Source organism: Pecten maximus, chromosome 17 (genome assembly GCF_902652985.1).
Source record: "Pecten maximus chromosome 17, xPecMax1.1, whole genome shotgun sequence".
Lineage (NCBI taxonomy): Eukaryota > Metazoa > Mollusca > Bivalvia > Pectinida > Pectinidae > Pecten > Pecten maximus.
In genome coordinates this window covers 16,234,895-16,252,822 of record NC_047031.1, presented here as the reverse complement: position 1 = coordinate 16,252,822, position 17,928 = coordinate 16,234,895, and the positions used below count along the sequence as shown (strand labels likewise).

At 40.5% G+C, this 17,928-nt stretch overlaps 1 protein-coding gene across 1 annotated transcript; it reads right to left on the bottom strand.

The window, feature by feature from the left end:
* Positions 1-12,565: 12,565 nt before the first annotated feature.
* LOC117315069 lies at positions 12,566-16,906 on the bottom strand. The gene is made up of 3 exons (XM_033869209.1): positions 16,558-16,906; positions 16,192-16,322; positions 12,566-13,136 (listed from the first exon to the last, which is right to left on the bottom strand). Exons 1-3 carry the CDS (start codon positions 16,644-16,646, stop codon positions 12,619-12,621), a joined length of 738 nt encoding a protein of 245 aa, XP_033725100.1. The 5' UTR covers positions 16,647-16,906; the 3' UTR covers positions 12,566-12,618.
* Between the last annotated feature and the right edge of the window lie 1,022 nt (positions 16,907-17,928).

Here is a 17,928-nt window from a genome sequence, read left to right as displayed (position 1 = left end):
CCAGCGAGTTATGAACTTTCCATTACACTCCAAGGAAAGAACCCTGGCATCGGAGGAGCTTAGAAATGCTGGAGACTATAAACATAATTATGAAGTGATAAATAGTGGGAAAGGAGTACTTGTACATTGGTTTTGGTTTGGTTTATTTTGTTTAACGTCCTATTAACATCTAAGGTCATTTAAGGACGACCTCCCGTGCGTGCGACATGCATGCGTGTGGTGAGTGCGTATGTGTGTTTTGGGAGGCTGCGGTATGTTCGTGTTAAGTCTCCTTGTGACAGGCCGGAACTTTTGCCGATTTATAGTGCTACCTCACTGAAGCATACTGCCGATGACACCCAGCAGCACACCCCACGAAGGAAGAAGAAAGTTGTTAAGAAAGAAGAGAAAAGATAAGATCCCTCTTACGATCGCCTCTTACGATCATGCAATGGGGGCAGCAGGTACAATTCTTACGCCCTACCTGCAGGGCCCAACAAGCAAAACCATGCACAAAAAAACCGATACATGTGGTACAGGCACTGAAGAAAATTTAAAAGCCTTATTATAAATTTTATCCATAGCAGTTTAGTGAAAATGGTAATAAACGGAAATCGGTGAAAAAGTGAACCAAAAAATACTAGTCCCCACGTTTACCACCAAAGATGGCGATTGGTATCACTTTATCGTGCTCATTGCTTTATTTTCAGATTAGAACATAGTTTGGAACACTTGATACATACCAGGTCAAAAATGGAGAGCAGCATCCAAACATTTGCCATGGACAACTTCATTCTTCAAAAAATATCCCAATGCGTAAGAGAAGTTGGTGCCATGAGGGAGTTTTCTCCGGGCCTTACATACGTAATCTAGGACTACTCCCCATCGTCCCCAGTCTGATGGGCTGGTTGAACGATTTAACCGTACCCTTAAAAAGATGCTCTCCATCTATATTGATCAGGACAAACTTAACTGGGATGACCAGTTGTCCTATTTACTTATGGCATATCGGGCGTCTGAACACAAGAGTACACACTGTACCCCGAATCTCATGATGCTAGGACGGGAGATGTTTGTCCCCATATATTTGCTGGCAGGTACCCCTTCTCATACCTCGGAACAGTGTCCTGTAGAGTATGTAGAGTGGCTTAGACACAGCATGCAAACTAACTTTGAATTTGCCAATATCAATCTTGGTAAAGCTGCTCGCATTCAGAAACGTAACTATGATTCCAAACTGAAAGCAAGAAATTATGACATAGGATCATGGGTCTGGAGGTGGTACCCACCCAAGGTAAACCAGAAGCTAGGGTTGGGGTGGACGGGTCCCTATCTAGTTATTAAACAAATACCTGGGGTGACATATAGGATCCAGAGGAATAGGGAGTCCGTGGGTATAAATGTACATGTTGACCACCTGAAGCCATATGAAGGCGAGAACCCGCCTGTTAACTGGTTGGTGGGAGGAGGGCTTGAACCCCTGTGTAGATGAATGTTCCTCTGAGGAGCAGGAGGAGGCTATCAGCTCCCCCTCACCAGAGATTTTAGATCCCTAGTTTTTAAATATGCAGTATTTTATTGTTTATTTATTTATTTTTTACATATATGGTTATCAAAGTTAATTTACTATTTCTACCCGGTACATTAGCTACTTTTTATATATATATATACTGGTGTGACCCTGGAAAACAACACAAGGTGCTGGTAGTATATTCACAGTCAGATAGAGGTTAGAATACATAATTTAGGTTACAGTTTATCATTATTTTTGATAGCTATGGATGTATTAGAGGTTGCCGTGGGGGAGGTATAACTCCTCGAGTTCACCGAGGAGCTTCGTCCCATATTCCCCACCGGGGGAATGACTTGTGAGGTTTTGGGATGCGGTGATCTGGTTTACAGGACTCTGGCCAGATACCTGGACCACTGGTCTGCCGTCCACAAGCCTACCAGGATCCTTGTGACTTGCCAGGCCCGTGGAAGGAACTTCGCCCGCCGACGGAGATCCGACGCCAAGAGGCATGCCCGGAGACATGATCCCGTGGGACACCTCAGGGAGGTGCATGTTACGAACTCACGGTTCGTCGACCCCGGGGACATCCTTCCTCCCAGACTGGGATCGCCGACGGAGAGGGCGCGGATCAATTCATCAGGAAATTGGTCTTATTACGCGAGGAGCTCCAAACTACTGAAGACGCTAGGGCGATGCGTACCGCAGCATCATATCCATCAAAACGATCCTCCGCACCTCCAAAAACAGTACAGTTTAGAAAACCATGGAAATCATGCCCACTGCGCAAAGCAGAAGGAAGGGACAGTAACCATTTTTGAAGTAAATGTAGCTTCCTTCCAACACAAGACCAGACATTTTTCGCACGTGCACGACAAATCATTGGCACTTGTGAGGATGGTAGTTCAGACCATAATTCTGAGAGTGAAGAGGCTCTGCCTCCAGTCATAAACAGGGTCAGAGTTCAACAGTCTCCATATTTGGATGTGTTTTGTTCCCATACTGTAGTACGACTAATAATCGATAGCGGTGCGACTGCAAACATGATGCGCGCGTCGAGTGACTAGCACATCGCAGTCTGCGAACCAAGCCGACGGATCGTCTCCATTAAAAATACTTGGCGAAACACGAGCAACATTCTCTCTTCATGGACTCCACTTGTATTTCGAGGGACTTATTGTTGAAAACCTTGATTCGGATGTCCTTGCTGGAATCCCGTTTATGGAAGCCAATGGTATTCTTGTCCGACCTGCAAAACGACTAATCATGGTTGGTGGTAGCTCAACGTATTCCTATAACTCACCCCCATCATCGATGGATAGACATGCAGTTCGACGTGTACTGCGCGCACCATCGCGATCAACTATCTGGCCTGGTGAGTACATAGAAATTGATCTCACTGACCAGTTTCATCCCAGTAATGAGACAATTGCACTTGAGCCCCCTTAGGCGGGCAAGGATAATGACACCGTCTGGCCCCAACCGACCATAGTGTCAATCGTATCTGGCAAAATCTGTATTCCGAATCTCACAAAGTTGCCTCAACAAGTGCAGAAAAAGGAGCATTTCTGCATTGCGAGAACCACAACCTCTCCTGACCTCGTCCAAGAGCTTGATGTAAGTGCAACACCTACATGTAAGCACAGAATTTCGACTATGACTCACCACTCGGAGCTAGTCAAACTAGACCCAGATAACATCTTACCGCACAATATGAAGGCCAAATTTAACAAGGTACTTTTGGAGTTCGATGATGTGTTTAATCCGACATTCAAAGGCTACAATGGTGCTGTTGGACCGTTCCAGGCACATGTCAACATGGGGCCCGTCCAACCACCCCAACGGAAAGGGCGAGTTCCTCAATATTCGCGAAACCAACTCGTAGAACTGCAAGACAAATTTGACGAGCTCGAGGGTATGGGTGTTTTCAGACGACCCGAGGACAAACATTGCCGTTGAATATGTTAACCCATCCTTCCTGATTAAGAAACCACAAGGAGGTTATCGTTTAGTCACTGCGTTCGCCGATGTTGGTCGCTACGCCAAACCGTAACCATCTCTCATGCCCGACGTGGATTCTACACTACGACAGATCGCGCAATGCAAGTACATTATTACCACTGATCTTACAAAGGCATTTTACCAGATACCAATGTCCCGAGACTCTATGAAATACTGTGGCGTAGCAACACCATTTAAGGGTGTCCGTATGCAAGCTGTGCCATGGGCATGCCAGGCTCAGAAACAGCTTTGGAGGAACTTACACGACCTGTACTGCGGTGGTAACACATTGGAAGAATTGTTGACCAACTGGATAGATGTTCTTGTAGCACTCGGACTGAGCGGATTGAATCTTTCCGCGTCAAAAACTGTCATTGCCCCAAAGCAACTTCAATTTTAGGATGGACATGGTGCCTAGGGACTATTCGCGCAAGTCCTCACCGCATATCCACTTTATCCACATGCTCTAGGCCTTCTAGGGTATCAGGTCTCAGATCTTTCATCGGGGCTTACAAAGTTATGGTAAGAGTGCTGAAGGATTGTTCCAAACTGATGTCTCCTCTGGATGATGCTGTTGCGGGCCGCGAATCCAAAGACAATATATCTTGGTCCGATGAACTTATCAATGCTTTCAGACAGCAAACCTTGTGTGCAAGCATTCGAAAAGCTCTGCCGTGGCGAGTTTTCTGCTAGCCCACGTGTAACCACATTTCTGTCAACTGCAAGCCGATTCAAGGTCACCATCCGACATGTAGCTGGCTCTGCTAATCTACCTGCAGATTTCTCAAGTCGTAATGCTCTTCCATGTGAGGAACCCACATGTCAGATCTGCACCTTCGTGAATATTTCAACAGACTCCGTTGTGCGCAGTGTTTCGACCAACGACATCATTGAAGGGTCTGCGTCCATGCCATTTATCAGTCGGTCAGCATGGCACAACCTTCAGTCAGACTGTAGTGACTTGCGCCGCACGTGTGCCCACCTCAAGCAAGGCACACGTCCCTCAAAAAAGCTAATGAATGTGCGAGATGTCAAACGTTACTTGAATGTTGCTTCAGTTTCACGAGACGGGCTTCTTGTCGTCAAACGAAATATTCCGTTTTCAAGGGCTAGTGAGAATATCATCGTACCACGACAAGTTCTTGATGGGTTACTTATGGCACTGCACATACGACTTGGCCACCCTACAGGTCACCAACTTAAGTCTGTCGTGAGCAGATATTTTTACGCACTTGACATGGATGCCACTATCTATCGTACAAGCGACAGTTGCCATCAATGCATATCGCTGAAAAAATCGCCAAAGTTCGTAGCAACACAAACTTCATCAGATGCCCCAGCATCAGTCGGCAGTCAATTTGCAGCCGACGTTATAAAACGTGAACGCCAACTCATCCTTCTCGTACGCGAATGTGTTACATCATACACTTCAACCATGCTCATTGAAGACTAACGTTGAGACACTCTACGCGATGGTATTCTGTGTTTGTGTGTTCCGCTGTGTCCATTGGATGGCCCGTTCGCAGTTATACGCACCGATGCTGCACCTGGACTCAAGTCCCTTGTTTGGGACGAGCTTCTAAAGAATCATCGCATCAGTATCGAGATCTGTAACGCGAAAAACATCAACAAAAACCCAGTGGCCGAAAGAGCGATACAGGAACTAGAGGATGAAATTCTTCGCCAGGACCCTTCTTGCCGCATTGCGTCTCCTTTGCAGCTCTCTCTAGCTACTGCGCGTGTCAACACGCGCATCCGAAGTCGTGGCCTTTCATCCAGAGAAATGTGGTTTCATCGCGATCAATTCCTAAACCAACAAATTCCCTTGGACGATGAAGCTCTTGCATTGAATCAGAAATGAGAGTCAAATCACACGTTTAGTGAGAGATGTAAAGCCCCTTCTGGCTTACGTCCGAAGTGTCCAACAATCTGCGTCTGCGACCTCGTCTACCTTCACTTCGACAAAAACAAACATAGAGGACGCGACAGGTATCTTGTCGTTAAAGTCGAAGGAGATTGGTGCAACATTCAGAAGTTCGTTGGCAACCAACTAAGAGCCTCCTCTTATCGTGTAAAACTCACTGAATGTTACAAAGTGCCCGATACTTACCCTAAGGACTCTATCCACGCTTGTCCAGATGATGCCAGATTCACTGATGACAAGAAGGAGAATCGACAACTCCTGTGCCCCCACAAAAAGTGCCTGATATTCATACAGCTATATCAGTACCGCTTGATAATACTCCACCCGAACATGAACTTGATCCCAATATTGACTGTAATGACTTATATACTACCAGTGCACCTGACTCTCCTGTTGATAACACGGACTCATCGGCTACCCATAGTAGCACAGAGAAATTACCCGTCGCTCATCAGCCTACATTGAGCTCTCGACCCATATGGAAAATTTTTGCGCTTTTGACAACATTTCCAGTACAGAGTTATCGTTCCTGATATATCACATACCTGTCAGCATGGGCAATATGGCGTCTGCAAAGCGACGGAGAAATGAAGTAAATTCATATGCGTAAGTACGTACATTAACATATAAACGTTGTAAATGGTACATGTCAACTTGTTTTGAAGTGGATACGTGAATATTCTAGATAATTATTCTTATATAGCGCCATGAGATAGTTTTGTTTACGTGAGGCTACGACTAGCCCGGTGCGTTGGGAAAAATCGGCCTCATTTAGGCCTACATATAAGCGATTATTACTCTGAAATGGCGATTTTAGGTCATTCTCTCTACTATTCGTAGTGTGTTTATCAGATAAATAATAATAATGTACATCACAACACAGTGTTTGTTACTAAATGACAATAGCCCGAATAGGATTGAGTTTGTTAGGATATTTTTTAGCCATTGACAACCAAAATTTGACTTTTCGAGGTTGGGGTAAAAATGAAAGCAGACAATCCAAGGATTGTACATATCTGGTGTGCTGCTCACAGGTTAGCTCTTGTAGCACATTGGGCTGCAAAAAAAATCCGATTTCTGGACAGAGTACAGGAAACAATGATTAAAATTTACAATTTTTAGTTATTCTGCAGTGAGGTATAACAAAATCAAAGAGCTCACAAAAATAATGAATATCCATGTGAAACGTTTTAAGAAACCAACTCAGGTTAGATGGTTAAGTGTTTTTGAGGCAGTTGAAGCAATCCACAGTTCATTGTCTGTCTTGTACTTAAGTCTTGATCACGAGGCATCATCTGGTACTGGTGAAGGGTCAGCAAAAGCCAAAGGCATCAAAATTCTTATTCAAACATACAAGTTTTTAGCCACACTCTGTTTTCTGAAAGATCACTCGCCTTAGCAAAATTTTTCAGCATGATGTGATAGATATTGATAAAATGGATGTTATGCTCACATCAACACGTCAACACTTGCAGAGTTTTAAAGCTACAACCCCACCTGAGCTTGATGAACTGAAGACATGCTTAAGTCAACACACTGAGTTTAAGGGCATTCCTGTGACAAAGAACAATGCTGTTGAGAAAAGGGCATTTGAGAGTTTAAAAGACAAATTTCTTGAAAACTTAGAGTCTTAGTTTTCTGCCAGATTTCCAGATGAAGATATGGTTGTTTTAAAAGACCTAAATACCATTCTTAACCCACAAAAGCTTCCAAGAAATGTTCAGGAAATTCATGATCATGGTGAAGAAAATTTGGAAAGGGTAATAACTTTCTATAGTGATGTCAGGGAAGTCAATGCCAATGACTTAAGAATGTCTTTCAGTCAATTCAAATATTTGAAAGGAAACCATAGAGAACAAACTCTACAACAGTTTTGCCTGAAACTTGTTAACGAGTTCAAAGATGTGTTCCCTTCATTTTGTGTTTTAGCTGAAATTCTGCTGACAATTCCAATAACCTCTGTACCATGTGAGAGAGGATTTTCAGTCCAGAATAAAATCATTTGTCCTATAAGGAATCGCTTGTCAGTTGACAATGTTGAAAACAAAACTCTGATACAAACAAGTGATTTGGATGTTGAAACTCTTTGCGAGGGTGCATGTGTCAAATTTCTGTCTACCTACAGATCAAAGTTTGATTCAAAGCAGCAATAAAATTTTCAACTTGAAACTGTCTTGTAGAATAGACTAGTAAGTTGGATCAACTTCAGTTACTTTGAACACTGTAAATTTCATTGACACTGCATGAAAAAATAAATCAGTATTATCCAATACAGGGCCATCAATTCATTAAAATTGTCCGCCTGATTATGATTTAGAATTCATTATTGATGTTACTTAGTTAGTAAATGAATTAAATCATACTTGAATGAATCAATTCATGACAATTTTATTGTTATTAATGAACTATGTTTTAATGAGCCACCATTAAAAATATACATGAGACAACAAAAATATGTTTGTTCTACTCTGTCGACCAGACATTATTAAAATGTACTTAATTTTAATTTTATCAGGCAGGGTAAAATTTACCCTCATAATTTTGCTCTGACCCTCTGTTGAAACAGCCAAAGGGTCAGATGACCCTTGAACAGAAAAAACACTGGAAACACTGCTATGCCATTGGCAAATTGAACCTGGGTGTGGTGGCGGCAGTACATGACAACGCGAGTCGAGGTGAAATTCTCTCTTGGCATTGCTCGCTGCTATCCAATCGAACCTGGGTTGCATCGGTATACAGGGGCGAGTCGGGTGCTGTTTACATACATAAACCGGGCCCAACACGCTCCTGTTGCACACATACAATAGATGCATGGATCATTTGTTAACTGCAAACGAACGCAACAAAACCAAATGGTAATTTTCAAGTATAAGCAGAAGAAAAGTTAAAGTTAAGAAAATTTTGACCTGAGACTTTTAGACATCCTTAAATAGGGCGAAAAGACTTACTACTTTTTTGGACGAAACGTCTGTATAAACTCTAATTGGGACGAAACGACGACTGCGGATCTCGCGTATGTACACATATCGAGGGAAACCATTGTCTTGGGCTCAATTTTCACCGACAGAAAGCGTTTAATCCCATCAATCAACCATTTTAGGAATCCTCTATGGCTACTTATAGGATTTTCGACACTAAAATGTTCAAGGTGTCTAAAGATTGGTTTTCTGTAAAGCCAGTGAAACTACTATATAGCATGCTTAACCAAGCAGCAATATAACGTAAATAATATAATAGTAGTGATACGAACGACCAGACTAGGTCTGGTACTGATGTGTCCATGACCTCGCGATGTTCCTCTGACACGGCGGGTATTATAGTGAAACCACCTGTAGCGTCACCACATATAACATACATATGTAACGCGCAGCACGCGTACCGCAGGGGTGCCACGTGTGTCGGACTGCTACCAAGTATTTGCCCAGGGTTCGACAGCCGCTTTCGCTTGCAGATTCCAAATACAAAGAAATTATCAAGTAATAGACGATATTTAGTAAACTGATGAGAAGGAAAATAGACTCGTCATATAAAGTTAACAATTTATTAACATGTGTAAAAATAACAAAGTACAGTACCAAAATAATACCCCCGAGACACTGAGGGTTTTACAGTAATAAATAGCTAACCTCATATCAAGATTTATTTGTAGTTGGATAATTATCTCCCCTTAGAAAGGAACTCTTCCCAAGGAATTCATAGTTTGAAGGCCTCATTTTTACGAGAAAATCCTACAATACTGAAAAACCTATCATCAGAATATATATTACAGTTTATTAATATTTCTTTGTATATTTATTTTTTCTTCCGTAGTGTTAGTTCGTATCAGTGTTATGGAAATCTACCGTATTAACAGTATTTCTGGTAGCCGGGTGCCACTACCACCAAATAGGAACGGTAGGTAGGACCATCCAAATCGTGCAAGTTTCTATAAAAAGCAATCGGTTTCAGTCAACCAGTAGTCTATTACAATAGACATGACGTCGTTGAAATCTCCAATTTTTGGTCCAATGAAAACTTGAGTTATAAAAAGACAGGATTTTCCCGTTTTGAAGGATTTTTTCCAGAACACTTTTCAACCGGTGTCGACGCAATATTTGCCCTAGACAAATTTGTCCTGCATTTGAAACAGACTACAAAAACACAATGATATACAATTTGTTTTCAAATTTACTTTCAAAACAAATGCTCCTTTGCATTGATAACAAAACAAAAAATGAAAAACATACAATAAGATTAACAAAAAAAAATTATTTCCATAACCAATACTCAAGTCATTCATAACAGAAAACAAGAGGCCCATGGGGCCTGTATCGCTCACCTGGTTGGATTAGACCAAATGTCAAAATAATGTTCATATTCAATTTGTTTTATTTTTAAATCTCTAACAATGCTATATATGGTTATAGTGTGGGAATCCGAACTGCTTTAAAGATTAATGAAGTCCAGACTCTCTTAGGTCTCAAAGACCTCAAGAATTGTTTTTAGAACATGCATACATTCATCACTTTATGACTAGTAGCAATTTAAAGGAATTACCTCTATTTCCCATATTGGGCCCCCACCCTTTTTGCCCCTCGGGGGTCAGAGTCACCAATTATGCAAAATCTGTTCGCCTTACCCCAAGGATGTTTCTGGCCAAATTTGGTCAAAATCCAATAAGAACTTTTTGACTAGTAGCGATTTGAAGCAAATGTTGACGGACGACGGACGGACGACGGACAGACGACGGACGCTGCGCCATGACATAAGCTCACCGGACCTTCGGTCCAGGTGAGCTAAAAAGCATACACTATAAGAATAAGTGAAATTCAATTTCTTTTTCTGTATACTTTGTATTTATAAGAAATATATAGCTTAAAAAGTATACAGAACCAATGTATTTTCTAACACACACAAACACTATGTTCAATGTATTTAGCACTTCAATTCAGTCACATTAAGGTTTCCTGAAAGTTCACTCATCAATAATGTGACAGTGTATCTGTCGGATTTGTTTATAAGGTGCACATATGTACAGCAGTTGCATTTTAATTGACACATGACTTAGAGTTATGGTTTAAACCATGACATTTTGAACAGTTCCTACTTTCTTTGACCCTTTTCTTATCCTCGAGAAAGAGAAGTCGATTCTGTTTTTCAACAACTTGTTTCAATGCAGGCATCCCTCGATGAGATGACCCCCTGAAGAACTGCTTTGTTATGTTATCGTTCAATTTTTCTAGTCCCTGCTGACTATACCTAACAATGGCTCCATGCATTTTAATAAGATCACTCACATGATATCTTAACAAGTGTATGTATGGAGTTATGTCTCTTGTTTGATACAGTTCTACATAAAGTGAACACCAGGTTTTTGCCATGGCTTCAATCTCATCAGGGTCAGGGTTTTCGGATTTGATTAATTCATTTATTTGCTTAAAATCATCCCAGAGCTGTTGTATCTTTGCTGCCTTATCTTTATCATCAATCAAATCTGCAGCATGAAAATGGTCAAACAACACACGTTTTTCTGGACCCGTTAGGTCTCGATAATCTAACTTCTTTGTTTCTTGATTTACACCTATTTCAAAATGAATTCCCAGCTGCTGAAGCACATGCTCTAATCTCATAATATGCTTAAGTCTGTCTCTTTTTTCATAAACACCTGTGAATGTGGAGTTTTCACTAATATTATCTAAACATCTCGGGTCAGAGAGGAGGAGATTGAACAGCTTGTCTGAAATTCTCAGATACATATGGAGGTGATCAATAACAATGCGATTTGGGGTAATAGATGGGAATAGCGGCTTATTTTTCACAGAAAAGCTATCTTTGTTAACTTTCTTTCTCCTTGAAGAGTGAACTTCTTCATTAAACTTAAACTCAAGTCTAGCTCCTTTGGAAGTATCAGTCATAGACCAGTCTCTACTCAGATCCAGTTTCTCAGCTTTACTACATTTACAGTAGATACAGAAATGCTGACATGCAATGGAAGGTATTCCACTTGCAAGTAAGAGAAACTTGTAATCCCCACCTAGAAGTATTTCAATGTTAAATTCTCCATCTTTAACCTTCATACAAGTACCTTGTAGTTCCTCTACTTCCTTAACCAGATCTGATAAACCCAAGACAAGATCATCATACTTTTCTTTAGTCCTTATAACGGCTAAGGGATAGTTACCATTTACTGCTGCACATCTGTCTTCATTTATGAGAGTGAAAGTAACATTTACCACATGTATCCTTTTCCCTACGTTTGTACCATCCCCAGATATTTTTATTCTAATATTACCATCAGGGGCAAAGTTTTTGTTCATGTCAATCTTGTGTGAAAGTACATCAAATAAATGTTTTTTCAAACTTTGCTGGACACCAAGTCCATCCGGTGTTGTGTTAATGTCAAATTTGGAATTTAAATCAGACAATACTTTGTTTACAGCATTAAGTCTGGGAATGGTTTTAAATGTCATGCTTAACTCATGATAGGCATCTTTGCTAACATTAAAAGTATCCAGAATGTAAATTAGAGTATTCAACTCATCTAAAGTTTCCATTACCTCGGACGACTGGTTTTCTGTATTTTCACTTGTGTCACATAATTTTATGACCTCCTGTTTACCATTTCTAAAAACAGTTATTGAAACAGGGATAGCATCTGAATCTTTCAAAAATGTCAGTGCCCTTTTACAAAGTTCTTCATCTTTCTTACGGATTTTTGATTGCCAACCTGGAGTACAGTCAACAAATGCTTTCCTCTTTAAAGGTTTAACTTCTGGAGTAACTACAGATGCTTTACATAACTTTTCCCCTTAACTCCTGATTTTCTTTTTCTTTTTCCATTAACTGTTTTTCAGTATCAGACTTAATTTTCTCTACTAAAATCTGAGTTTCATCTCTGTCAACTTTCACATCCCAACTGTACTTTGAATGTTTCAATTGTTCTTTAAATTTTTTAAATTGAGACCCGCCCTTCACTTTTGCCTGCAAACCCCTTTTTTTCAGCCTGAAAAGTTCCGCACCTAAACATTTTAAACTTTGTTCATTTGGAAGAAGTTTCAATGTACAATTGTTTTCAATAGCTGTAGATATATCTTCAATTGTATGTAGATTCAATGGTTTATTCCAATACTTCTGTAATAGTAACTCGAATAGTTCTTCTCTGGAAACAACAACCATGCTTTGATTGTTTTACAATAAATGTAGCAGAGGTCAAAATTACCTGCAGTTACAGTAGAGAGTCATTGAGTAAGTTGGGTAATAGCCTGTAGTTTCCAGTACACTTAACAAAAGTGAAAACCACTTGTTTGGCCCTGACCCTTAAAGATTCCTCAATCCTTAGCTGACCATCTGTGACCTGCACAACAAAATCTTTGCATTCCCTTTGTTTCCGATGATAAATTTTCACAGTTGCTGTTTTTATATAAACACAATCTCCCTCCTTGTTCAGAATTCTGTAATCCCAATTTTTGCCAAAAATATGACATAAACTAAATCTGGAATTCAAACCATAAACTGTTTTGGTCTTTGTGTGTTTAATAACATTTAGATTTTCTTCCAAACATGTAAAATCTTCGTCTCCCATTGGAGCTCTAAGCCACACAACACTATCCAACCTTGTTCCGGCTGTGAGATTATCTTTAATCAAGGAACCTAAATTTAGGATTGACTGTGATCCCTCAAGATTGTCATCCACTTCAACAAGTTCAGTCTCCTTGATGAGTTGGTCATATTTGGTACTCCATCCTGTCATAACAAAAATATATGAAAACTAATTGTTGGTTAACTGATATACAGTAAAACCCTGCTATATCGCCACATATTATACCCCCAAACCCGCTTATCGCCATGAATTTATTCAGAACGGATTTCCCTCCATATAAATACACCAGCCGTTATACCGCCAAACTTGTTTACCGCCATCCACCATCATGTTTCCGGGATGTTTTGTTGTATGATGCCTGACTGCTGACTTGACAGCTAATCAGCTGTACACATGTGACCTCGTGTACACATACAGAATCAATGCCAGAGCTAGAGTACATTTTAAAATTATTTTTTCATTGTCATACGTACATCTGCTTTATGTGAATATGATTTGGATTTCAACGGCAAACCTCATATACCGCCAAACTTGTTATATCGCCAAAATGTCAGGAAACAGAAGGTGGCGATATAACGGGGTTTGACTGTACATGCAAGTGCAGGGACAACTCTGGCTCTTAAAACCTATGGGAGATTTTATGAGATTAGCAAAATTCCTATGAGATTTGTCTCTATAAAGAGGTACAAATTTTGAATTTTTAATGAGATTTTTTTTTAAAAACATTGGTAAAAATCCCAAAATCTCTGCCCAAAGTGATCCCTGAAGTGTGAAAACATCTATTAAAATTTATATGTAAAATATATTAAGACATGCCATTTTTGAAAATGCATACATTTTAAAAAGAGAAAAATGGGACTGGGGTGACCAAGTGGTTATAAGATGTCCCGAGTCCCGACACATTAATACTAGCACTCCACCTCTGGGTTACAGGTTAGAAACCCACCTGGGACACTCCCCCAGCAGTTGACAGATATGGACCATAGGTCGGTGGATTTTCTCTGGCAATTGGACCTAACTACAGTACAATGTATGAATACGCTAAAGTAGAATTCTTCTGATTTATTTTTAAGATTGATACACAAATTAAACCCCTCTCAAATTTCCGAATGGTGCCGCTTCCGGATTTGGATTTTTATCATTTTCTTACAGGGTAGTAATTACAACCAGTCGTGATGTAAACAATGACATGGACTTCAGATAGTTTTGAGATATTGTCAGTAAATATTGAATAAGACAAATTAATCAACATGATCGAACAATTGAAAGAGACTAAATACGTTATGGGGAACAATTCGTCAATCTCGATAATGCTTATCACTATGATACCAAAGCTTTTCTGCAAAACGAACAGGCCTACTGTGAGAAAAATGCAAACGGACATCAAAATTTCTCATTGTGTCTAGATGTTTTGTTTATTTTACAGGAAAACATATGATAAAAAGTTTATGATATTGATATCAACCTAATCAACCCTGGAGTCCTGATATATAAAAACCTCTAAATATCTATAAATATATATTCTGTCTAATTTATCATGTCCCTGTGCTCGAAGACAATGAAGAAGTAATACAGTAATGTTTTCTTTTTTTGAAAATATCAGTTTGATAACGCATTTAAAAACTAATTAATTTATATATATTACATATATACTGAAACGAAAAAGAAACGCAACTTCAAATTGTAGGTTTAATAAAATAATACTTGTGAGCATTATGTTTAAATTTCATATGTAATAGTTAATATTGAATATTGATGTAACATCCTTTAAATGTTTAGAGATTTTTAAGAACAGGTCACTTTGCTAGAAGGTCATGATTGGTAGTACCCTACGTGAATCCAAGTTGAAATGGCAGCAGTTTTGAAACCGTGCCCTAATATCGTGTGTGTCCTCCTCGAACAGTTATCACATCTCTAATTCTTTGTTGCATTGAGTTCATCAGGGCATTGACTTTCCGTATTGGAATGTTATTCCATTCTTGGACGAGTGCATTTGCTAACTGAGGGAGGGTATTTGGGGGGTTACGGCGATTTCGAATTCTTCTGTCTAATTCATCCCACAAATGCTCGATTGGGGACAGGTCGGGGCTATATGGAGGCCAATCTATAGGAACAATGTTCTGTGTCGCAAGAAAGTCTCTACAGACTCTTGCAACGTGTGGTCTCGCGTTATCTTGCTGAAAGGTTAGATGATGCTGCCTAACAAACGGCACAACATGGGGCCTAAGGATCTCATCCCGATAGCGTACGGCCGTTAAATTCCCATTGACTATCACCAAAGGCGTCTTCAAACCATGGGAGATTCCCGCCCAAACCATAACTGATCCACCCCCAAATCGGTCGTGTTCCAAAACACAGGCGTCAGCAAAACGTTCGCCTCGACGCCGGTACACACGTTGACGGCCATCTGCTCGAAATAACGTGAATCGAGATTCATCGGTGAAGAGCATAGACCTCCAACGTCTCATAGGAAAACGTCTGGGCATATGTGCCGTTGCCCATTGCATACGACGTGCTCGACGTTGCGGTGTTAGTGGTAAACCAACGTACTGTCGCCTTGCACGCAAATTAGCCTCACGCAGTCTGTTGATCACTGTTTGGGGATGAATTCGACGGTTATGATTACCAATCGTATTCCTTGCCGTTTCAGCGGCCGTTAATCTCCTGTTACGCAGGTGTGCCAACCTAAGAACCCGGTCTTGACGTCGCGACGTTACGCGTGGACGTCCTGATCTCGGCTGGTCATCGACTCTTCCTGTTGCGTTAAGACGTGAAACTAATCGACTAATAGTCGATTTGTGAACTCTGAATTGTCGAGCGACGTGAAGTTGCGTGTTCCCTGCCAGAAGCATCGCTATAGCACGTCCTCTATCAACCTTTGATAACCGTGGCATAATTGTAAAAGGAATTATTGTTTGCAAAAGTATTGGCGATGATGTGGCTCAATGTTAGTGATGAATTGATACTGGTTTGAATGAAAAAAGAACGCATATGTTTGTACAGGCACGGTTTTTGATGTTTTTACCGCGCCGGAAGTGCATAGGTCTCTAGTCACACTTGGGTGATTTTGAAGATTGGTATGGGTGTTAGGCAGGGTGCATGTTTATTTCCGCGATTTTTATACAGATATGTATATTTAATACAAAATTAATCACAATTTTCCATGTTGCGTTTCTTTTTCGTTTCAGTATATTTTACCCGTGTAGTGGATTTTCACATAACCATCTCCTGCATCCTCTACTATTTCTATTGGGTATAAGCCTGCCTTCCATTCTCTTACTCTCTTCTTACGTTCCCTCGGTATCTTCTCAGTAGGACTAACAAGATCCCTAAAGCACAAAAATGATACTATTTATTCATAAAACTTGATTGACTTGAATGAAAAAGACAAGATAATTTTGAATGTGTCGGCATTATTTTCTGGTATTTATGAGGGTTGAAATTCCCACGACACCGACATTACACACTTCGGACTGATAATCAAAGAAATATACGTCGCATCACTCATATTTGAGAAGATCGAGTGGTGAAGATCAAACATTGAGATAAAATAAAGACACTTACTTATATGAACTCACCGTTCTCGGTGAACTTGGATGTGTAATACTGATTGGTCTACTTTCCCGTCTTCGTCCAAAGCACACCGTCGCCATATTTTTTTGGAAAGGGGTGGTCTAGTAAGGGGAGATAACTCTTGACTGAACTACAAATTAATCTTGATATGAAATCATATGCCAACTATCGTGCACGTTGAATCAAAACTGAAAATATATATGAAATAAATCTATTTTACCCCGAGTCTCAAGCACGTGGCATGTCCGGTCAGAATACAACATTTGCCAACCAACCGTCTTTACTCCCGTATCTACTTACGAGGTTACCAATAACCATCCCTCGCTTTACCGGTATAGAAACAGCCCCAGAGGCGGAAATATTCTCTAGCCACTCCGCGAGTGCTCTCAAAATGGAATAATTTCTTCAAGCAACAACCTGACTTCCGACATGACACCGGCACACGAGACTCAAAGTAAACAAAGTTCTATACATCGAAAATACATCAAAATAATACACGTGAAAATAAAAATACATGTGCGATAGTAATAATAATACCCAGCAGACAAACTAATATGAAATTTAGGAAAGGATGGGCGACGATTATCTAAATAATTTCACAGATTAAAAGTCAACAACACTTACCCTGCTGACACCCGGACGAAAAGTAATTGACCCCACAGCAGCACGAGTATCTTACGTAACCCGGATGTTACAATTTTCCGGAACGAGTCCAAAAACAAGCGAGCGGAACGCAACTGCGTTACACATATAATAATGGTCACTGAAATATCGCATAGTATTCTTACGAAGCAGCCCGGGCACAGCACAAGCGGCAATACAATATGAATCACAAAACAGTCACAATGGGTAGAACTTTCAATGTTGACAGGTCGGCGTAGATCTCGGACTTGCTTGATTCGCGCGCTCTCACCGGAAGATGGAAGACACCCGAGACTTCATGAATGCCCACTGCATTCCGGCAAGGCGGACAATTACTGTTGGCTCAGTCCTGTTTCACCACAGTATTGATATGGGAACACCACACGTACGGTCCAAGTCGTCATCAGTGGCACGAAACACCGACAGGGATGGATCTGTCTGCTGACGTATATCTAGATCTGCACATATCCGGTGCCAGGTCCAAGGCAGTTGACTTCTTAAAGCAAATCATATTACGTATTTGTTATTGGTTCACTGTTGCACAATCGATCATAAACATTCCTAAACAATAACAAGAGGCCCATGGGCCTTAACGGTCATCTGGCAAACACTTACAGCAGGGACACACCCCTCAATCCAGCATAATTACCATAAATTATTATATACGCAGGCAGTTATGTTTCAGATCAAACCTGGTTTTATCCTTTTTGGCTTAATGGA